The sequence below is a fragment of the Lagopus leucura genome, unplaced genomic scaffold, assembly GCF_019238085.1.
Source record: "Lagopus leucura isolate 7727_CA_CO unplaced genomic scaffold, USGS_WTPT01 Super-Scaffold_797, whole genome shotgun sequence".
NCBI lineage: Eukaryota > Metazoa > Chordata > Aves > Galliformes > Phasianidae > Lagopus > Lagopus leucura.
This window is the reverse complement of record NW_024962259.1, coordinates 3,950,002-3,973,658: the sequence shown is the minus strand read 5'-3', so window position 1 is coordinate 3,973,658 and position 23,657 is coordinate 3,950,002. Positions and strand designations below refer to the sequence as shown.

At 39.9% G+C, this 23,657-nt stretch overlaps 1 protein-coding gene across 1 annotated transcript in view; it reads right to left on the bottom strand.

Moving 5' to 3' along the window:
• Window positions 1-3,309: 3,309 nt before the first annotated feature.
• Window positions 3,310-23,657, bottom strand: part of CA10 (carbonic anhydrase 10) — a 152,998-nt gene continuing 132,650 nt past the window's right edge. The window contains exons 5-9 of the mRNA XM_042865248.1: window positions 12,290-12,385; window positions 11,779-11,851; window positions 5,058-5,212; window positions 4,249-4,423; window positions 3,310-3,429 (exon numbers count right to left, since the gene is read on the bottom strand). Of these exons, the coding sequence (XP_042721182.1) occupies window positions 3,407-3,429; window positions 4,249-4,423; window positions 5,058-5,212; window positions 11,779-11,851; window positions 12,290-12,385 (522 nt within the window). The 3' untranslated portion in view covers window positions 3,310-3,406. The remainder of the gene's footprint in view (window positions 3,430-4,248; window positions 4,424-5,057; window positions 5,213-11,778; window positions 11,852-12,289; window positions 12,386-23,657) is intronic.

The following is a 23,657-nucleotide window of genomic DNA, read 5'->3' as shown; positions in this document are numbered from 1 at the left end:
GCAGGTTGTGTCAGAAGCAGGAAGAACTCTGAAGTACGAGCTCCACTATCTAAGTTTTTCTGTGTTGTTTCAATTAGGATCAGGTGTTTTGAGAAATCCTATATTTTGAAACACTGTTGGACGCAAAGTACTGAAAATGATGGCTGCTGGTAGCCCACCTCCACCAGGGGCATGGAATCTGAGCTGCCCAACAAGCTGATGCCATGTGAGCAACAGTTGTCAATGTTGTTCTCTTTTTCATAATTGTCAAGTGAGCTTTTCAAGTTTGGTGCCTGGCTTGATATTACATCCATAACTGTGGTAGATCAACTTTGACAAGTCCCTCTCAGGGTTGTGTTTCTTAATGCCTGTCACCATCATGGCATGGCAACGTGGTCCTGCCTGTGCTGGTGACTTTCTTTCAAGGATGGCTGCCAGGTTTTTATTCCTTACCAGATAGCACATGTGTGTTTTGAGCCTTATCACAAGTGAAGAATCTTGTTTGTAGTCTGGGTGGCTCAGACTCTGCTAGTACTGAAGCCATGACAGCACAAATCCAGCTCATACCACAAAGCTGTGCACTGGCTTCATGTATAGCTGGGCTTTTCATGGGCAGCATGGGTAGAAAACACTCAAGTCAGAAGCTTGAATCTGTTGCTGTGCTGCACAGATTCTGGATACCAGAACATTGTTTGTGCCAGTTGTTTGATACAGATTCTTCACTTTTTTGATTAAAGTCTTTGTAAAGAGCTTTGTGTGGCTTTCTTTGGATGCTCACTGTCTTCATATGGAGGCAAGTGTTTGATTTGAAAAACTGAAAACTGCATGTTTAGATACAAGTGCTACTTAAATCTGAGGTGCGTGCAAGATATTTAATTCTAAACTTTGGTTTGGTCTATTTCTACTGCAATAAAACAAACACCCAAACGAATCATGGCAAGCTGGAGTTATTAGTTCACAAAATGGACTTGGGAATGTTGACAAATGTGTTTGCAACGTCCCAGCACGATTGTCATGTTTCTCTATTTGCAGGGTTTCTATACTGCAGCCTCACCTAATCCAAAGCACAGCATGACTCCTTCTTTAGGACTAGTCTCTTCTATCATATCTCTCTCTTCTTAAATCCCTTCAACCAGCTTTTACTAAAGTAGCATGTAGGTTTTATTACTGAAAGTTTTATAATGGTGGCCTTGCTTATCTTCCCTACCTTCTGTCACTGACATAGTTGGATCAACAATTGTCTGCTACTGGTCCAGAAATATAGTTTGAGCCATTGTGGACTTTATGCTCTCTGTAACTTCTCTGTGTAACCTTAACGATTTCAGGAGAAGCTTAATAAAATAAAACAACAATAGAGCCTACAAAAGCAACCAAACAAAACCCACAACCAGTCAAACAAGTCATGGAAACAATCCCAATACCACAAGTTTAAAAGACATTTTAAAGATATTGCATGTGGTTCGTGGTATTCTTCTCCATTAGCTAGGTAAATTGGAGGTAGTAATTATGCTTTATTTCAGCTGCAGAATTCAACAAAGCTAGTCTGCATTGCAATAGGTAGTTTTAGCATTTCTGTGGTGGTTTAGTGAACTTCTCAGATCACTACGCACTGTTAAGCTTGTATATGTAATTAATTTGAGCTGCTCAGACAGAAGTAAGTTAGGGAGCAGGTGCTACATCTGTGTTAGCAGGATCCTGGACCAAGGTCGTAAGCCCAAAACCCTTCTGCATGTTTGACATCAGTGTGCCACGTCCCACCTGGTGATTCCTCTGCATCTTTCACTGAACAACTGAACGGTGCCCTCCTGATACCTTTTCCTTTTGTGCCACTGATGACATCACAGCTTTTAGTTCTTCAGTCTTTCCCAGCTCTCATCAACAGTCTCTCGAGTTTCCAGTCTGATGCTGTCCATGCTGTTTGCTTTGGCCAAAGATGAAATGCTATGTCACGTTACAGGTAGTTGGTCTCCAGTGTGGATTGGGTCTCTACATTCTTTATTGTGTTTCGTCTTCTCAAACTTCTTGTAGTGTGTATTTTTCCATTTGGTATGAATGATTCATAGTTCCTGTATGGTCCTTTCTAGCTTCGTAATCTTTTCTGCTAACTTCTACACGTTGTCATGCATGACAAAGTAAGCATTAGGAGCTGGGTAACATGCAGTCTGCTCACTCTCCAGAGAAAGAAACAATTCAAAACTTCTCAATGTGCAAGAAGGCCAAACATGCAGCATGTGAACTTGTTAAACACATTTATTTAGTTCTTGACAGTAACCAAACACAGTGAATGACCATTATAAACAAGAAAAAAGGCATTCCCTTTTACTTGGTCAGCTCCTGCTTCATCTGTAAAGAAAAATATCTGCTTCCACCACCAATTTAAATTTGTTTGTCACTATAATGAATTGAACAGGGAAAATGACAATTTGAAACGGAGATGTTTCAACTGTGATCTGTTTCTGAACCCAGCCTTCTGTTAATGATTGACCAGAGTTGAAGTTATACTGGATTTAACTGCATTCACAATTGCCATTATCTGGCTTAAATTGGCTGCAAACAAATAAATGAAATTAAAAAAAAAAAAAAAAAGAGAAAGTCAACAGAAACACAAACAGTGCAGCCACAAATACTTAGAGGCTTGTTATTTCAGAAAGGAAAAAAGTAAACCAAAGCAAGTTTACTAAATTAATTTGTTAAACACATTTATTGAGTTGTTATTAGTAACCAACACAACGTATGACCTGTTGTAAAACAAGAAACAGAAAATGGATCAATTCTGATTTTGGCAAATCCTACTACAGATATGTGACAGAGGGAAATATTTAAATTTCCTTTGTATTCTGCAGTGATCTATTTACAATACTTATCTCTGTCTGTCCCTTTTTTAATTAAATGAACAGAAGGATCATAATCTAGAAATAAGTTTGCTCTACAATCTTCTTGTTCTGTCTTGTCAGTATCCTTAAATGATAGTGAAATAATGAGAGCTTTCCAAGGATTACTTGGCACACAGAACACAACTCCACTTTGATGCTGCACCAAGCCACCTTTTTTCTCTTTTTTCTTTAAGTTTGACGGAGGGGGGGGGGGGGGACGAGGAAAAATTTCATATATACAAAGGCGGAAAAGTCTTTTTTTCTTTTTTTTTTTTTTTTTTTTTTTTTGTGTGTGTGTGATGCTAAATTAGTTCAGGAAAACTGTATCAAAATTGTAATCACATTTACTGTAATACTGTCTTTTTATTTTTTTTTAATTACCACCAATCATATGAATGAATTTTAAGTTGAGTTTCCAACATGGCAGCTTTATTCCTACAGCATGCTTGCACATGCTGTCACGAACCCAAAGAAAGTGAGTTTGGGTGCATTCTAGATTATGTCAATCACAGTAGTAGCATTCCACTGAGGTTATGGGTTCTGCCTGCTCTGTCTTACTTGAGGAGCCATTCATTTACTGAAAAAGAAACAAAACAAAAACAATTATGCTTTAATAAACCTCAGAAATGAAATTGGATGAACTTAAAACATCTTTTAACACCTATAACATCCTGGAAAAGCCAGGCTCAGTTTTCTCCTTTTCTTGGGAAAGTACTGCGTCTGTATGATTATTTTTTTAGCGGTATTGTAACTCAATCATTGACCGTGCTGTTGAATGTGTTCTTATCCACCCTTCAGCATAACCATAATATTTAGTCAAGAAGGAACTTTGACACTGTCTTGTAAGTGGTATAACTGTATGTACACGGACTAGAAGGTGTGTAAGATGCAATCCAGCTCAGAAGTGAGCCCCGAGCTGTGGCAGTGTAAGATGTTACCAGCATGAGACTGGGTTGGTTCATTTGTTTGGTGTTCATTCCCTAATAAAAAAACTTTCCAATTTGGATATTAGTTATGGCAGTGCACCTCCAAAGTGAAATTTATTCTTTTGTTTGAGATCAGCTGTCATCAGGACTAGCTCATCCCCCTTTTTCTTTCCAGCAGAATAAAATATCTTTCTAAGACTTTAAAATGAGGCTAGAAAGCTGAAGGCCTGTGCCATCTGCTTATGAAAAATATCAGATGTCCCACAATGACTTTTATCATGGCTTTTCATGGATGTTTCTGGGCAAATTTCCTCTTCCAGTCAAATATGCAATCTTGGACTCATACTACTATTCCCCCAGGTCTGCTGTTTCATTTGTGTTTATTTGTAGACTTTCTTATGTGCTTGAATTTCCCAGAGAAAGGAGCTCAGTGTAAGTAAAGCAAGGGTTGTTCTGGAGGTAGAACGTACCTCTATACTGTAGTTTCTGTGCTCTATTGTTTGGACAATCTTTTCCCTGTAAACTAAAGTTGATATTAGTTCGGATACATCGATTGTTGAGGGGCTGGACTGGTCTGAAATTGTCGCTCATGCTCAGAAAAATCTGTGATGGCTGATTCTGGCTTAGCAGTCGTAAGGAATGCATCTGTACAAAATACAAAACAAGGATTTTTAGTTTTGGTCTTTCTTGTAATTAAAGAACATACAACACTATTAAATATACTACTTAGGAAATCAAAGTTAAACAGTTTCAGTGATTTGTAAGCGAAAGGTGGGTTGAAAGAGCCAACTTGAGATCAAACTGTTTCTTCTGCAGTCAGACGGCAATGGTTCTTGCAGTTACTGTGCTACAAGAATATTCATTAATTCAACAAAAATCTTTCGAACTTTGAGTAGGAAACTGAAGTAGAGGTTAAACTTCCTCAGTTATTTTTGTACAACTTTACTGTATTTGTTTAGAATCCGTATGCATTTATTCCCAGAATCGTGAAGTATCTTACCAGGAGAGACCTTTGGATCATTTGGTTCAAACTCTCACGGTGAGCGGAGCCCATCTCAGAGTGTGTGTATGTGCAACTATTTTGGTAGTTCTAAATAAATAAATCAATTTTGAAAAAAATGCTCTTCATTGCTTTTGTAAGCTGTAGCAATTGCAAGCAGAGATCCATGCAGCAAAACATTGAATCTAGTTTTGTATGTAAAACTAGCAATGTATTTCAAATATTCTACTCTTGTACCTAGACTAGATCAAGTATTTGTATATTTATTATTATTATTACCTGCATTCTTGTTATGTAGACGGGTTTGTTCATTATTATCCAGCTTGCTGTTTCGTAGCAGGGTGGAATTGTCATTGACCCATCATATGTAATGAAACTAGAGGTCTCTGGGTAAAGCTCCTCAATGTTAAGCCCCTGTAGTAAGTATGCATCATCTGCAGAATTAAGAGAAGAAAAAAAAATAAAGCCATGTTTTTGAGGGGGAAAAAAACAGCGTTTGCAATCCTTACTTCAGAACATCAACTCTAGCTTACTGATACGGGAAGTGCAACGACCATGTCACAGCACTTAGGTTAAGAAGAAGTAATCTTGGTTTGGCTTTTTCTCCTTGGTGACAGTGCGCACCTTCCCTGGGAATTCAGCTCAAGTATTCACTGTGAAACTCTGAACCTCATTTAAGAAGCGGATAAAAACTTCTTGAGGTTATTGATTCAAGTGCAGCAGTCTTTGGAGAAAACTTACCATATTTTGGAGAGATTAACAATTTTGGCCTTCCTAAGGACTTGTGTTGAACAGTGAGTGTTAAAACTTAATTGCCCTTCTGCCAGAGGAAGAAGTTGAAGTTGAGGTTAATGCATGATAATAAACCTGCTCGCTGAAGCCTGATGGCCTTTCATGTGTGCAGTGGGGGCGGATGTGCTGCTAGCTCACTGTGAGTGCTAACGCCAGGGTGGGAAAGTGTGCTGGAAAGCAGCTTACTGTGGGCCTTGCTTTGATATCATGAGCCTCTCTGGGAATTAATGAAGTACCCGTGTGTAACAGAATTCAGTCCGTGAACAGCTACCAAAATAAAATGAGGTAGGGACAGATCTCATGTCATCAAAATTCCTCAGCCTGTTTTATTATCTGTACATTTCCCTTTTGTCATGCTGGACCTCTAATATTTTTGCAGTACTGTCAAAGCCAGAGCCGAGGCAACAGGAGTTCCTTCATAGGAAATACGCAGGGATTGCATTTAACTGTTGATAGATTTGTGCTCAGAGAAAGCTGTGCTGGTTGCAGGGAGCAATGCTGTGAAATCTCTGTGCATGTCTTCACTTGTGTGTGGTGTTCAGTATGGTTCATTTGCAGAGTGAGTAAAATGTGGGCAAGGAAAGCTGCATATTTAGGCAGTTCCCTTTTCAATACACAGAGTAATTTGCATTGATTTGAATTGAATACAAGGATGTAAAAATAAAGTAGAAGATTCCTGTTCAGTCTAAAGAAACATGTAGAAAGTACATCTTTTCAGTCAATACCAATTGTTTAGGCGTTCTTGCTTGATTCTCTGATGTTTTCTACGTTTTAAATGTAAACTGTTTTTATTGTTAAAAAAAGCTGATAATTTCTTGGCCATTGGGAAAAGAAGTTTTTAAATGAAAGCATAGAAAGAAATATGAATGATTAAGAAAGCATGTAAGATCTAAAAAACAGGAGTAATTTAACTACAGTTTAACATATAGCTGAAGGACAAAACTTAGGCGATTAGAATGTTTGCCCCATATTATCTAATGGGAAAAAAAGAGAACTACTGTACTGGCAACAGAAAGATCGAAGTACCCAGGCAAAGCAAATGTGATTTGTTTTATTTGTATTTTGACATATGTGCTCACCATGCTGCTCCCAGGGTGCAAGTGACTACAGCATCGGCTAAAGGCCAAGACGAGGGTGTCAGATCTGCGTCCTGTTGGCCAGTACCTTACAGGTGTTTGGTATTACAAATGTATTTGTTATTTGAGGAATAAAAATCTTGGCACGTCCTTTGATAGTTGTTACCAACGCAGCTCTCTGCCACCTTCTTGTCTTCCCAGGAAAACTGCTTTTCCAAGTAGCTGGAGCTTCAGAGGAGACTGTGCTTCTCAGTGTTTTAGGTGACTGTTATCTTTGTAAAAATGCTTAGCCTTCACTGCCTCATGGCCTGGGATCTACAAGCTGTTTTTTAGCCCCCCAGTTTTCCACTTGAAAGTGCAAAACCATTGCTATGGTATTATGAAGCCAAAATGCTGTTGAATTTTAACAGCTAGAGATGACTGAATGCACCTGTGTCCTGTTCATTATAAACATTATTTGCAGTGCAGCAGTAATTTTGCTAGAATTACATGAGAAGAGAGTGAATCCATTTTTTCAAGCCAGTGCCTGCTTTCCGTGAATCATCACACTTCTTTCCCATTCCCACGTGAACCTCCTGTTCATTTACGAACCGTGGAGGGTGGTATATGTTGGCTGCGAGTGCCAAGAAGTCCATCCAAATTGATAGTTTCAAGCCCTAAGGACCAAATCCGCTTTGTTACATTCACATTGCCTTCAGTGGGACTAAAATGGTTTTAACAGGGTTGAATTTGCCCTGAATTATTTTTTAGGAGATGGAAAGCTAACTTAAGTTTAATGCAGAGAAGGGATACTGATGATGTGTATTTTTTGTGCATGCCACACTCCAGTTGGCTAATTTGTGTTCAGAAAAGCGCACAGATTATTAGCGATAGGGTTATTTATAATAGATACAGAAACTGATTTATTGCTGGCATTAATGCAGGTAATCGTGGGGATTTTGGAGTTGCCTTGCATGGCGTTAATAGAGAATGTGTTATTTTGATGTGAGCTGCTAACTTGCCTATGGATATGCTGTACTGTGGCTTCTAGCAGTGTGGGTGCAATGTGGGGCATGGAATTCCCAGTCATCCAGGCAAGTCCAATGTGTGCTGTTGCTCTGAAAGTCAGGGGATGTGTTGCTTGTAGCCTTACTGAATTCTGCTTCAACTGCTAGGTTGCCTTGTTTACATACTGAGGATCTGCAAAATATGCAGTGCTCTTTGTGTAGCCATCTTCCTCATCAGCATCCAGCAATGGAGTTGCTTCAAATTTGATTCGTTGCTTCTGTGTTCGCTTGGAGTGTGTTTAAGGAGAGTTGGTGGACTGTGTGTCAAAATCCATCAGTAGTAATTAAAGAGAAACTAGAGGAGAAAATATCACTTCAGGAAACAAGGAAGATGGGTATGAATGAAATAAGTGTTTGGCCAAGAAAAAGCACTATTAATTCATCCTGTGTGTGGGCTTTTCCACTATTCCTGTGGAAGTCAGACAGCTCAGTGGGAATGCCTTGAGGAGACCTCAGAGTAGGCATTTGGTTATCATTTTTCCCATGAACAGCTCTGTTCTTTCCCTCTTCCCACATCTTGATTTAAAATAAATAATCTGTACTGGAACTGAAAAAGAACTGGGTGTGGGGGTTGCATTAATACTAGGCTGCACTTAGATGTGTTGTCTCTTTTGATGATATTTATTGCAGGCGTGTGATCAAAATGGTTGAAAACAGTGTGATCTCTTGCCAGTAATAAACTTCTTTGGTAGACCTGTGCAGCCTTTATTAGATTCTCAGCATCATTCCTCTCCACAGCTCACACTGTTTTTCTTGTTCTGTGTGTGCCTTGGGGTGATTTCTGAACTCGTGAACTCCTGTCTATACAAATTACATTTATTTAGATTTCAAATTCATTTACATGTAGGCCTCTGACAATTTTCTTAACTAATAATGGAAGCGCTCTTTCATCCTTAGATTTGTAACAGGTGTGTGAGGTCTGCTTTCACAGTAAAAATGTGTTCTTTTCAAGGAAATAGTACTTAATTGGGAATACATCAACTGAATTTTAAAAAGCCCTATTTGATTTCCAAGTTTGCATCATGGTAACTCAAAAAGGGACAGTACAGCTCTAAATAGAATACAGGGCATAGAATGTTGAGCTCTGCAGTTATTAAATTCAGCACTGGAGTTTCTCTGTTTATCAGCCTTCAGGAGCTGCTCAGATGCAGCTGGGAGCAGCGGTGACTCACGCAGAGAACCCGCTCAGTCCCCAGGGCCTCGTGGTGGCCGAGCTGTTGTGCTCGTGGCAGGAGCTGCAGGAGCTCAGTTCTTCAGGCAGCCCACTGAAATGTGCCCCTTTGAAAATTAGGAGCCTTATCTCCAGAGATACGAAATGTAAAACTTCAGAATCATCTGTGAAAACTGATACTCTATTCACTTGTTATCTCTATTATAGTGAAAGATTAAATGTGAGAAAATGCAAAATTTTGCAGCTCTTCTGCCTAGCTGAGCATACTTGGGTGTTTCTGTGGAGAATGACAAGCCCAAATTTCAGTATGGAGTTTAGGGAAGCTGAAATGTTGCTGCTTTTCAATGATAAGCAACCACTGGGCATGGCTGTTCTGAAAGAAATCCCCCTAGAATCGTACTTAAAGAAAAACTGCTTTCATGTTCCATTTTAGAGATTCACACAGATTCTGAATAAAGAATCCTTGTTTCAACTAGTTCAAAGAGTATTCTTTGTGCTTTCTTAATACTTAATACTTAAAAAGTACTTAAAATCTACTTAAAAGTAGATTGGGGTCCACTTCACTTTACTTAACCACTAATATCTGAGGGTAGAAATTCCCCTTTTCACGCATGTTGCCTGTGGACATTTCATGCAGCGTGATATACAACTCCTTCATTTTTTTGCTATTCTTCTTCAGAAAAAAAAAAAAAATCACTCCTGTAGGTATGCTGTTAGCTCTGCTGACTCTGAGCCTGTTCTCGTTTGCTCCATCCCCCTATTGGGCACAGTGGGAGCACGCTGAGTATTGCCTTCAGGAGTGGGCTTGTAAAACACAGCTTAAAAACCTCCAGTTGCTGAAGGCAGAATAGAAATCCCTGCAATGTAAGAAGTAAAACTAGTTTTCAGCAATGATGCTATAATCTATCATGTAAGACAACCACACAATTACTTTCAGTAGCACTCTCACACTCCCAGTTTACACTAAAAAATTTCTGGTCGATACTTGTTACTACAGCAAGCAACCCATTGCACTGAGAATGCTGTGTCCATCGTGTCCACCAAGGATTTCATTTTAGCAGATGCACCTGTTAGGGATAACAGTGGCTAAAAACTAAAACTATTCCAGTACTCATTGATTTTGCAATCTGTTATGCATTCACCTCAATGTGAAATTTCATTTGGAAAATCTAAATGAAGTGTGATTGGAATTGTGTTCTCTCTTCGAGTGCCAAAACAACCATTGAAAGGTCCAGAGTGAAGGTGCACCTGCTTACAAATGCAGTGCCAAAGGAAAATGCTCTGCAATGGAGGTGATGGCTGTACACTCATTTACGCAACAAGGGAAAGGTGCTGCTGGTTCCTTTCAGCCCTGTGGAGCATCACATCCATAACTGTGGTCTCTCCTCTGCTCTGAATCTCTGCAGTTTGCCCAGCCTTTGCTCTACTGGTCAGCTATTAAAGCTTGTGTGGCCAAGGAACACAAGAAAAGCTGTGATGCTTGTGTAAATGCATGGGACAGAGATGCTGTAATGGGAAAAACTAGGCAGGAGCCTTCCCTTGCTCAGACTGTGAGATCTGCTAGGTGTGTGTGTATGTGGGGAGAAAAGAGCTTTCTTAGTGCTCCACTGTCAGGTGTGTGTTTATAGTAAAGGACATGGAACTGCTGAGTTTGGAATGCAGTTGGAATGGCTCTGTTGTTCAAATTCTCTGTTGTATAGGCAAGACTCAATCTTTCTGCTTCTCTCTTGTTCAAGAATTAGTGGGTAAAATTCCGTGTTTGCAACTCACGTAGGTCTCAAATGTATTATTTTTTCTTGATGTGAACACTGTAGGATTGTAGTTCTACCTGCTGGGAGGGGAAAAGGTAGAGTGCAAAGAAATCAGGCTGTGAACTTCAGGGATGTGTACAGAAATCTCTCCAAACACTTCCATTGCAAACCTGAAGTTCAGTGACTTGTTGGAGTTAAATGGATTTTTGAGTTCTCTAGAGATGCAGACGGGAAGCTTTCAGAGCATCATGTGTTGTTGGAGGGTATATAGTTTGATGCACTTCATTTACAAAGATGTAAACTGGGCAAAGTCTGACAGAGCTGAGAACTAAGCTCTGCAGTCCTGACACCCAGTCTCATTCCAGTTACAAACAACTCTATATCTCTTCCTAGATGCTGGTCTATGATATTTTCATAATCTGGTATCATTTAGTGTACTTACTTTATGGCTGCTTGGCAATCAAGTGATTATTTGACAAAGGAATAATGTTTTCAGCATAGAGGTTTAATTTATTCCATTGAGGTCTGTATATTTTTCATGTCTTTCTCTGAATTACCCTGATTTTAACTGATGCTTAAGCTCCAGTTTTCCACTTACTTAATATGCTAGCATGGAAGTATTGAGCATTATCAGTTAAAGGCTTTCCAAACACGAGTGCAACAAATATACATGCTATGTTGATGATCTCCTTATATACCCATTACATGCAGTAATAGCCAAATAGAAACCGCATTCTTCTGTGCAAAAAGAAAGCGTTAATGAATACTGAATCCACAGCTGCGTGTTAAAACAGGCAACGGTGCAGCATTTTGTTGTAATTTGAATTGGAGTAATTCAGGCTGCAATATATGGTACTTCTGCTGCTAACAATAAGCAGTTTTACCTGTGTGTTCTGTGCAAATTTATCACATATATTTATTAAATATATTTTCATCAATTTACTGTTTGTCCAAACATAAAATAGGTTTTGAAGCTCAAAAATATTTAATGAACTTGTGACCTTATTAGATGTTTTCAAGTTCCCAAGTTTATCGTGCAGGTTTGCTGGCAATACAAGCCTGTAAACTGTTTCTCAATGCAAGGCATCTCTCGATGCAGTGAGTCACTAAGCACAGCTTTTGCTACTAGCAGCATACAGCTATCGTGAATGAGAAGAAACTTACTTTTATACGTTATTCTTGTTATAGTGTCTCTGTTAAGCATACGATTTAGAAATGGATTTGATGATTCAGATACCTAAAGAAGAGAAAATTACAGTGTCAAAACTTTCGGACAAGCATTCCCTTTCTGGAGCTGCACCTGTGTTGTGCCCATTCCCTCCATCCCAGGGCCTCGACTTACTGGGAGAGGTTCATTTCTAATTGACTCATTCATCTCATGTTTCATACAAGAATACCAAATCAAAGAAATCAATAACTTTTGTCATAGCCACTAAACTTTTATGAGTGGTTTTTATGATATCATTAATTTTCTCTCTTTATCCCTTTTCATTTTTTTCCATTATGTTTTCAGGAACTGTACGTTCAGTTCCTAGGATGAGGCTGTCTTGTGATCCCAGATCAGAGCCTCCAGGCACTGCAGTGCCATAATGAGGAGTCCAGTTTCTGCATTTACAGTTCATGAAGAACAAGTCCACCACCTACACATTAGATGCTGGCAACACTGAATACTTACTTTCATAAATATGGAAACTACCACCAACCCATTAGGACTCTTTGCAGCTTCTGTGACATTTGTGTACAACTCGTGGTTGTAGTGGATCAGTTGAACCTGGAAAGGAAAGATTGCAATTGAACAGTAGCAATTGTACCATGCGTTGTTTGCAAATGCTCTCTACACACCAATTGCTTTATATTAAAAGCCCATCTATGTTTAGGATATTTTTTTAGCAGTGCAATTTTTCAGAGATCTGTGGTGTGCACAATTTTAATAATTTCACTTACCATCTGGCTTCAGCTGGTATAGCACCAACATGCTTTCTTCTAAATTGCCAGTAAGTGAATTTACCCTCATCAAGTTATGAATTGCACTGCAGGGGGTGACATCATTTCCCCAGTGGAGCAGCACTTGCCCCGGGCAGCAAGTAATCTGTGCTTCTCAGCCTCGAGCCAAGCACAGGGGAGTCAGGGGCTGAAATTTTTGTAGAAACATATGGGATGCAGGATTGGAAGTGTTTAAAGCAGGACTTGCAGAATTCAAAATACTGATATCTATTGGCATTGGTTTTAACAAACTCAGTTGCAAAAGCTCCTACAGCAAAGTGCTTACTGTGTTACTGCTAACCAGGATCTACTCAGTGCCTCAGCTTCCACTCATCATTAAAATGTACATTTTAGGTTACAAAGATAGAGTTCATCTCTCTCTCTCTCTGTGTAAATGAATATTTGTTACCCAGAATGATGATATTTATATTTTTCTGGGACCACTGGGTAATTTTACAGTTAATATTTATGCAATTATTAACATTTTTTTTTTAAAGATAAACAATTTTAACAAACCCATGTGAAGAAGTTAAGTACTTCCAGCGATTTGAAAAGCTATTTATTTAGCTTTACTTTGCTTTAAGATATATTTAGTTTTCAGATGTCAATTAGAAAGATAAGGTCATTGCTCTGGCAATCACAGCAGCTCGATACTTGTATTTTAAAAATCAAGTTCATTTTCCAGCTACTGGTCTAAATCTGAAGTTAGTGCAATTAAATCTGTATAGCATTAATTCGGTCTCTGTCTTGTCACTTGAACTAAATAAATGGCCCAAGACTAATGCTGCCAGCAAAGGAATTTTATCACATCCCTTCCCATGCTTGTACCAAGGAAGAAATCTCTATCTCAAAAAACAAACAAACAAACAAACAAACAAAAAAAAAACCAACAAAAAACAAAAAACCAAACTCCAAACAACTGAAATGTGAGCTAATGATTGCATTGGTGCTTTTGTCTTCTGGATATGATGCCTGGTGCCGTTGTACTGTAAAGCAGAACAACTGCAAGGATTTCTTTACAAAAATGACCTCTCTGTGTAATTTACAGTGCATGTTCAACTAAAAGGACAAAGTGTTGCTTTGCTATCCAGATAAACGTTCACCCCCATGTATGCTAGTAGCGATCTGAATTACAACAGTATCCTGAGTTCTTTGTAACCTACACCATTATTACCTCAGTCTGTGAGAAGCTGAGAGACAACAGATGCCTGCAAACTTGGGGTTCAGTGAGTATTTCCTGCGCTGCGCCCAACTGCACAACGCGTTCTTTGTACGTTATACGTGAATCAGTCGGCTCCTGTGGGCTTTCTAGTGTGAAAATCCCTCAGGCCTCTTTCTGTCCCTGCCCCAGCCCTGAGCAATGTGGTTTTAGTGCTTGGATGTGGATGCAAAAAGGGTAGTGGGAATTCTGAAAGGAAAGAGAATACTTGCCTGAGTAAGATTAGATCTTTGGCACGTAGCTTTACAATTCACAGCTAATGGTTCACAGACAAAAAATAGCCAGAATTAGTTACTATGTGTTGATTTCAGTTATTTTGTCCTCTCTGGATAGGGAACTGTTGGTTGACCTTTTTACAGTCCACGTGGTTGGCATGTTTTAAGGCAAGTAAACAAACCAGAAGAGAAGTAAAAATGTCAAAGTAGCCAATGAAGACATCCACTGAGTTCTGACAGCTGGGAAGCAGAATGAATGCAGTGAGCTTCCTAAAGGTCCTGCAAGGAATCAGAGCGTTTACAGTACAGCACACAGACGTGCAGGCTCATCAGTCATTGCTTTGTGCTACTTGTGAACTTTCACAACACTGTGGCTCTGGGGACTATCCTCACTGAAATGATGAAGCTTAGAACATATCCTTCTTTTTATGTACAGCTAGTAATTCTGGTAACCAGATTAACTTGTGAATTATCAAAGAAGTAAGAACTGAGATATGTTTTACACTAGAATTCCTTCTGTAATGAGTCCCAGATTAGAAACAGATTAGATGAACCAAGTTTATCTCGCAGACCAAAACACTAGTGAAGGAACAGCTAAAAGGAGGGGCCAAATTCTCCTTCCACCCTTGGAAGCATGTGTCAGTGTGAAGCTCTTATTTTTACGGATGGCACTTATGGGAACAAAAGTCTTCAAGTATGTACAAGTGTGTAGAGAATATTTGTCTCAGACCCGCAGGAAGGAGCCCGATGTGCAGAGCAGTGCTGCCTGCTGCGATGCGTTACGCTGCAATGAGCCTGTGACTGTCCTGGCTCTGGTGGACCTCTTTGGTAGCAGCGAGACACAGTTCTGTCTGTGCAAAACAGGCATGCAGACTGCAGGCAGATGTACGTGTCTGAGGGGCTGCGTTAACACGCTGAACTGCTTAGAAGTTAGAATAGTTATTTCCTGTGCTGATCTCTAAATGATCTCTCCACACTGTATTGCACTCTCTGTACAAGGAAAGAACCTGTCTGAAAGTGGTCTTTACTGGTGATTTTCAGGTGGTTTTCATTTCAAGTTTCCTGTTCTTGCAGGTCGGTACTCGTCTGCCCCGCGCCATCTCCCCTCATCACACTCAGACTGGTTGTGAATGGAGTGTTTTTGAGAGATCTTGTTTCCCTGTATTTTGAGAAGACCCTCTCACCTCACTAAGCTTTATTGTTTCTCAATGCACTCAGTGCTGAATGAAGACAGATTTTCTTTTTTCTTCTGAAAGCTGTCACTTGCTTTATGTTAGAGTTGTATCTTTCTTCCCTGCAGCCAAATCAATTTTAAAGCTGTTTCCATGGCATCATGGTTAAATTCAATGGTTTTCTCTTTTTTTTAGATTTTTTTTTTTCTTTTTAAAAACAAGAGACAAAATTTTCATGTTTCTCACGTGGAACAGACTAATTTAGAAAGGTACAAATGAATGAAGATATCTAAGATATAGAATACTACAAGCAGGATTAAGGATATAATTCCCTATAAAAGTTCTTTTCAGAATAACTTCCTCAAAGCTGCCTGAAATACCTGTAATCCTACAGTCTGCATTAAGTATTACAAGTTTTTTTTTTCCACGGAGATGAAACCACACAACTAAAACTGCTCATATCTGAAAATCTTACTTTTTCAAATGATGGCATTGTATTAAAAACAAAGTGTAGCAAGAGCAAACTTGCATTGCTAAAGTCCCCTTTGGTTCTGGTTTAAGTTTCAAGGCTCCAATGCAATAAAGAATCTTGTTATAAGATATTGATTTCTTTTCTTTCTTTCTTTCTTTTTTTTTTTTTTTTTTTTTTTTTTGAAGATTCCCCCTTAAGATTAATTTGCCTCTGAACAACTTACAGCTCTTTGCTTTCCTCAAGCAATAGAAGTTCTGTTTTTCAGGAGGATGGAGAGAATTAAGATTAATTACTCTCATTTTAGCTGCTGAAAATCCAGAATGTGCCCTTGTTCCATCGCCCAAAAATGTGCAGTGGACCAGGAGCAGACACAGCACTTTTCAGACACCTGATGGCGGTGCTGGGAATGCCAGCAGGAGCTGCTGCAGTGCCTTGGGGTTCACGCAGTGAGCACACAGCCCGCGGGCTGCAGGCGGCGCCCTCAGGGAAAGCAGGCAGGCAGGCAGGAGCTGTGGCTTGGCGCTGGCTACTGCGGGGAAAACATTGGACTCTTTCCCAGCACGCAGTACATGGGTTGGTTATGGGATCACCTGTGCTTTCCTGAAGATCAGCCCGGTGCTCAAAGTACTTGTGCTGTTAGTGTGGGAAGTGCTGGTTTTCACCTGCAGTGCGTTTTGGTGGTTTATGATCCTTTGCACAGGTGGAATGCGCATCTTTGGGCAGAGCTGGTAGCAGGATATTTTCCGCACGGCCTTTGCTCGAGGCCCTTTGGCTGAGCAGGAGGAGGCAGTTTGCCGTGTTGGTGATGATTCCAGAGGTTCTTTTTGGCAATCTTGTAGCAATTACTCTGACTTGGAAAAATCCTCCGATCTAGTGTGCATGCTTCACACTTTTATAAATATCAGCTCGCTGCAAAATGTTCTGCTGCAGTGAGGTATGGAGAAGTACGAATCTAAGAGAATTTAAAATATCACAGCACTTCACACACTTTTTATTTTTTTTTCCCTGAAGTCCTGTTGAGAGTAATGGAAATGCTCTTTATCCTCACCTGGAAGTGTTATAATTGAGTGCATAAACATCCTGATTTGTAAGTGACAAGAGATCTAAACCAGGAAGTGAACAGCAGTAGGGAATGGCTGATCTGTAACTCTAATATTTGCATTATGCTGGGCTACCTGATAGACTGTTGAGATACTTGATTGAGAATGAGCACAAAGCACATTTCCAGCACAGCAGGGAATGAAAGCAAATGGAAGTACTTGGGGAATGACTTCAGTGTTTGTTTTGATTCAGAGACCTTGCTGAGTGTGGCCAAGATTTCGTTAAGGAAAAAAATACAGTTCCATTTTTATAGAGTTAAATAAAAAGCGCGAAAGTAATTCAATTTCTGTTTGTCAGGAATCCAGCGAGTAAAATAATTTGGGGGAGTTAAAACCCATTAATAACATTTGATAGCCCTACGTTAGAATGTATTTGCCCTTACAGGTCTTGTAAAACCATTTTGGAAAAGCAGTAACAACATATCACCTTAGAGTTATTTGTGACATTAATTTTATCAGTGCAGAATGGTCTGAAGTCTGAGGTCCTCCTGTTGTGAATGAGTCAGATGATCACAGGATGGTTGCGGTCGGAAGGGACCTGAACGATCATCTGGTCCAATGCCCATGCCAGATTTTTTCTATGTCTATGTTCACGTGTTCACAGCAACAGCTGGAGAACTGGGCTGTTGGTGGGCTCTGAAGAATGCGTACTGTCACAGTTCAAGCAAATAGAAATTAAGGTTCTATTATTATTCTATTTGAAAAATGAAACTATCTTTTTCTCATGCATGAAGTACTCTACCAATAAATGAGGTATCTGCCAAAACAGCAATACCCACGTGCTTCCTAACTGACCCTTAGCTCCACCTGTCTTATTTCATACATCTGAGCCCACAGCTGTGTGGGATGTTCTTACATCATTTTTAAATGGTAAAATAGATGTTACTTGACCACATAGACTTCCAGCAGTTTACTTAGCATTTTATCAGAACACTGTGGGTTTTAAGACTGAAATCAATTAAAAAGAGTTTAGTGCAATAAAGCAGAATTGCCAGAGCTGTTTATTTTAAGTAACTTCCTCTGACTCCTCATCGTTGTCAAAACCCAAGTTCTTTAGGTTGTTGCTGACAAACGTTGATGCTGTTGTTTGCTTTGCTGCTTTTGACAGTTATTTCATGATTTAAAAGATATGCCTATGAAATACCAGTTTGATAGAAGGGCTTGTCATCCACATTTATAGCAATTCCAGCAGCTGTATCCTAGATGCATAAAAAAGATTATAATTCTCTTTTATTTCAGAGAATAAGTCTAAGAACACAAGAAAGGAGCTTGCTTATCTTCTGCTTATGAGCAGACAACTGCACTGAAGCGTGTGCAGAGAAATGCAGTCGTGCATTGTGCAGTAAAGCAGAAATGCAGTTTAGAGTTAGCTGTACCTGGCTGTGAAATCTAATTTGCTAGAGACAACTACATGCTAGGAATTAGTGCTAAAACAGCAAATGCTGTCTAATACTTCATTAGACCAATTAGTAACAAGAACTACCATGTAATACTTCTGTTCAGCAAATGGTGTCTAGTTCTTTACCCAAGTTTCCCCCACAAGTCCTTAGTACTGTGAGGTATCTTCAGCGTGTAACTCTTACACTGAAACAGTAACATCTGCTCCTTTAGGCCTAAAGTAATGATCTGTATTTGCAGGCATACAGTTGAGAGGTGAGTAAGAGTTTGAGATCCCTGGGCGCCTGCTCTCAGCTGCTCCAGCAGGGTGTTGTGGTGCTCTGAAGGAGTCTGTGTGTGAGGCAGCTCTGAACAGAGCAGCCGTGTGGCTGCTGACCTGCTTGCCTTGCACTGATAAGGCTGCTAATGGAGGAAAATATACTCGTTTAAATTCATTTGAAAACAAGAAAATTGGGTGTTTTAGACAATATTTTAAACTTGAGGATTTTTTTTTAAGCACAAGACAATAGTAAAAAATACAAATGTACCAGTTCAGGCTGACTGAAAAAGAGTGTAAGAGATGATGGATTGTTGCTACCCAAATGTTCCCAGAACCATTCCAAGTGTCACAATCATTTGCACCCTCTTACAGATAGTAGGAAATGCAATGATGGAAAACCCAAGCTGAGCCCCAGCGCTACAGAGATGTGTCTGTGTGACACTGGGAGAGCATCTGACAGGGCAGTCAGTGCTGCAGCTTCCTGCTGCTGGTTCTCTGAACGTGGGCTATTTCTAGCTGAACTGCCAGTCAACCACTCTTGTCAGTCATTGTTAGCAGATGAGCGCGAGCTTGGTAAACATAAATAAATGGCATTGTTCTGCAATTCACTTTGTGTGAGGATCAAAATGAAGTCTTAAACTCAAATGTTTAATGTTGATTATGTCTCGGCTGATGTAGAATTTCACTGCGAGCTATAATTTGGTACTGACCCAATCCATCATCTACAAAAGCTGCGTCGTAGGAGACAATAGAGGTAATGTGGGGGAAAAAGGCTTGTAGATGAGCCTGTCATCATTCCTGGATTTGTGCAGGATTTCTGACTAAACACTACATTTCAATTGTTTTCTCATTTAAAATACAACAGATGCTCAAGCACCATGATGATGAATTCAGTATAAATGCACAATTTGAGAGATTCAGTTACATAATAGTGCCCTGAATTTCTGGATAACTCTGTATTTCTTTCACAGCCACTCCAGAAGGCAGCAGAAATTGTTTCCTACAAGTCAAAGACATGGTGAATTGGAGATCAATGTTTTTTTTTTATCATTTGACTTGTTACTCCACAGTAGTACGTCAAAAGGATGCATTCGTATTTCAAGCCTAACAGTATGTGATGCCACTATAGCTCTCAGTGCACCTTGCCAAAGTACCATGCACAGCTACATTTTAGTTGAAAGAGTGGGCATGATGGGCAGGAGAAGAAAAATATCACAGATTGATGGGCAAAACAAAGGTACCCAGCATAAATTAGAAGGGCATGAAATTACACACAGCAGCAGTTGTCTATCATAAGAACACATTCTTCTGGGCACCTTGTAAAGGGCTCTGAGAGTTACCACGTGATAAGAGCAGTTCAGTACAGCCACACAACTGCAGATTAGTCTACAAACAAACAGAGAAAGAGGGTCATCGCAGAAGCCTTTCCTTTAGCCTAGATTGTGCTGCAGTTGGTGGAAGTTCAAGGATCTAACAGTGGTTTTCTTTGTTAAAGGTATTTTCTGCACTTTCCTGTTTTATATAATCTCTTAAAGCTGCTTCCTTGCATCCACAACTAAAAGTCTCAGCTTTGCACAGACAGCAAAAGAACTTCTCCTCTCCTGTTCGTCTCAAACTTTCTGGTTACAATTTTCAGCACAGGAGTAACCTTTTCCCTAACTCACTGCTAATTGTCACCCAGTCTAGCTAAATACCAGTGGCCTCTGCTACGTAGTTTGTCTTGCCTGTAAAACACAAATGCTTAGATTCAAGAAGTCACCTGAAAAATCATCTAAATGCTAGGAGGTAAAGCTGTAAATATGCCTCGAATTTGCGCTTATCCACAAGTTTTGGAATTTAATAAGTGAAGGTCAGTAAAAAAACCCCACTAATTGCAGATCCTATAGACACATGTTTGTTGTTGTGTCTGTTTGTGGGCTGTTGGAATAGTGGGATGCAGAGCTAAGCCAACAAAAGGGTGAAGAATGGAAATCAGTTATGCAGACAACTTCATCGTAACAAAATGAATAGCGCTTTGGCTAGGAATTAGGCTAAAGGCAAATGCACCTAGATGGTGAAACTGTGATGCAATATTGCTAATCTTGAAAGCAGGGCTGCCCACGTTGGAGGTCTGTGGAATGGGAGTTTGTGAGCACAGACTGCTGTGGGTCTTCTGTGTGTGCTTTCAGATGTAATCTGTCTCATGATGAGTCTGGAAACTAATCACCAGTAATTCGTCTCTTCACTGGAAATGATGGTGAGCACAGCAAAACCAGCTCAGATTTGCAACATAAGCCTTTTATATGTCCTTCTTTAAAGCATGGATGAGTGTGAAGTGTCATTAGTACTCAAAACGTGCCTCCTGGTCAGCATGATGGTGGGAAAAGGAGCAGCGATAAAGTCACACTTGTAATTTGTATCAGTAGAATTTCCACATCAGAGGACAGAAGTCAAAGTTTTTTTCCCATTAGAAAACACAGTCTGTATTCATTTACAGGGTAATTTATGTAGCTGAAATGCTGAAAGTACCAGCATGGGAATACCTGAAAGGCCAGACGTATTTTCCCTTAATGAAAGGAAACTGGGGAATTTGCCACACTCCAAAATGCAGAACTCCTGAAGGAATCTTCAGTCTGTTGAACTCTCTACTATTAGAAAAGTTGAATTTGGATGATGATCCAATTAAACGCTCTGAAATTCGTTTTGTCCATGTAGTAAACTAGTTAGTGCTGGCAGATAGCCTGGTCTCAGTCATGTGAAAGCAGCTCCTTGTTCTTGCTGGCAAAGGGCCCGGCTTTCAGAACGTCTGTGACTTCTGTGCAGATCCCACGCACTGTTTGTTTTCTGCTGCTTCCAGTTCCCTCTAGAAGAGCTATAAACCCCTGAAGCACAAACGGAATGGGTTCAACAGCGTCACTTCCACAGGGAAATAATATCTGAATTAAGTTAGGGATTGTGAAAGGTGGAGCTGCTAGGGAATTTGTCTGCCTCAGTGCAGCACTCTTTCCTTCAGTAACCACTTCTCATAAGCGAGCAGGAAAGGCAAAGAGGTGCAGAGGGGGCCACCTCCAACAGCAGCCCCTCCACCCACCAGGGCACTGCCGGAAGGAGGAGTGCCTTCATGAGTGAATCCCAGGTCCTGCTTCTCCATGCAGCAGCAGGGCTGTGCAGTGCTGCACTTGGCTTTGGGTTTGCATCAGCCTCGTGCAAACAGGCAGGCACTAATACTTGCAAACGCTGGGGCGCAGTGGCTGGAATGCTCTTGCTCTTTGTTAGAAGCATGGGAAAATATCTTTTAATACCAGCAATATCTCTTGTGGATTTTGTCTTATTTTTACCCCACAATATTATTTTTTTTACTGATTTTACCAGCCGTGGTTTTTTCAGTTCTGATGCTGCACCTGCCGCCTCTTCCTTTACTTCATTTCTTCGCTGTGTTCATTATTCTGTGCCACGTCTCTCGTATAGCAAAAGAGAACCTTTCTGTTAGTGCACAGATGAAATGGAGCTGAAAATTAGAGCAGATAAAAATCCATCTCTTTGAACTGTAATGTTGGGAACTCCTCAACCATTGTAGGCACCTAATTGAAGATAATGTTGATTCTATACATTACGTTATTACTTGGTCAAGCTTACATTGTTAAGCATGTATTTGATTTCATTGTACCGCGGTAAACAATTTTGTTGTTGTGATTATATGCTGGTTTGTAATGACTGTAGGGAAAGCTGCGTTGTGAGTTAAGTGCAGACAGTGCTGTCTGTAGATTTTGAGTTATGGAGCAGCAGTGTGCTTACCCCATTACCTTGCTAAAACCATCAAATTATCTTGCAGCGATGCAAAACAGTGAACCTAAACGTGAGGAATCATAGTATGAATTAATATTTTAACAATACCAATTTGCTGACTGCTGTGAAGAAGGATCTTATATAAAAGTATGGCAGTGGGGACTACATATCCCTAGAATGACACCTAACAAATGATCGATTTCTGATTTTTATAAATGTAACATAAATGCATGTGTTTGGATTTTAACTTTATGTTATATATATATTTATGTACATAAATATATATTAAATTTTACTGCATCATAAATCGCGTGCTTCTAATGCTATAGCAAGTTTCAAGACATAGAAAAAAAGGTGCAGGAAAAAGCAAGTTCTGACATGAAAAAGTCCTTGAATTCTGAGCCCAGCTTACAGCCAGAATTCTGTCTCCAGTGGTCCCTGATCTCAGTTAAAGACGTTTCTGAATCCCATTAAAAATAGCTGTTTTCTCAATAAACAGCCTGAAGAGTTTTTCCTGGGACAAAGGTTTTAATAATTAAAATTAGTCCATACTGAAGCACAGGAGATTATTTGATCTTGTTCAAAAATTGACACTTTCCAGAAGGAAAAAGAAAATAATGCTATTTCTCTAATAGATCGTTCTGTGCAGAACTGGAAGGCAAGCAGTAGAAATTCACCTCAGAAGAAAGGAGGAAAACTCACTGGGGAAATAGGTTTGCTTGAAATAATTGTGAGCTTGAGCATCAAGGTTGAGATTTTTAGGACGTTTCCAGAAAAAAAGCCAAACCTGTAAGACTCTCAGGAGGAGATGTAAAAATGCATTTGTTACCACTTCAGGGCATCACAGCTCTCTGCCACATCACGTGAAGTTGTTGCTGGCTCTCGTGCTCCAGTCCAAATTTCAATTTGTCTGTTTTTCATCCTGTAATTTCTACAGAAACTGTTTTATCAAGTCAGTCTGTATTTCTGCACAGAACTGAAAATGTCTCCATTCATTAGAGTTAAATTTTGCCTCGGTGGCCTCTGCCACCTTTGGTTACTGCCAGCAGAAGAAAAACTACAATCAGAAGCATGCTAGTTTGAGCATGGCCCGTAGTGCCAGGATTCTTTATAAGCCACGCTCCCTATAAATGCAGCATGTGCTCCTCAAGCCCACAACACGCTCCTCGCCCATACTCAGACCCAGACATGCTGCCTTTTTGTAAACACAAGCATATCCCCTGCCCTTCTCTGTCCTATTTCTACCTGTCACTTAAAATATGTCATTCTTCTAATGTTAGCTCTGCTATCCAGCTGTGTTATTCCTCACTGTGCATTTCCCAGAGAAGCAAAACAGTCCATAAATATATGTTAGTTTTCTTTCGCAGTGGTGTTAAAAGGTTAGTGAGTATATACCTTAAAACAGACTGCTATTTTTTCAGGGGCCGATCACAGTGGGAAAGGGCAGCACTGCTGCTCTG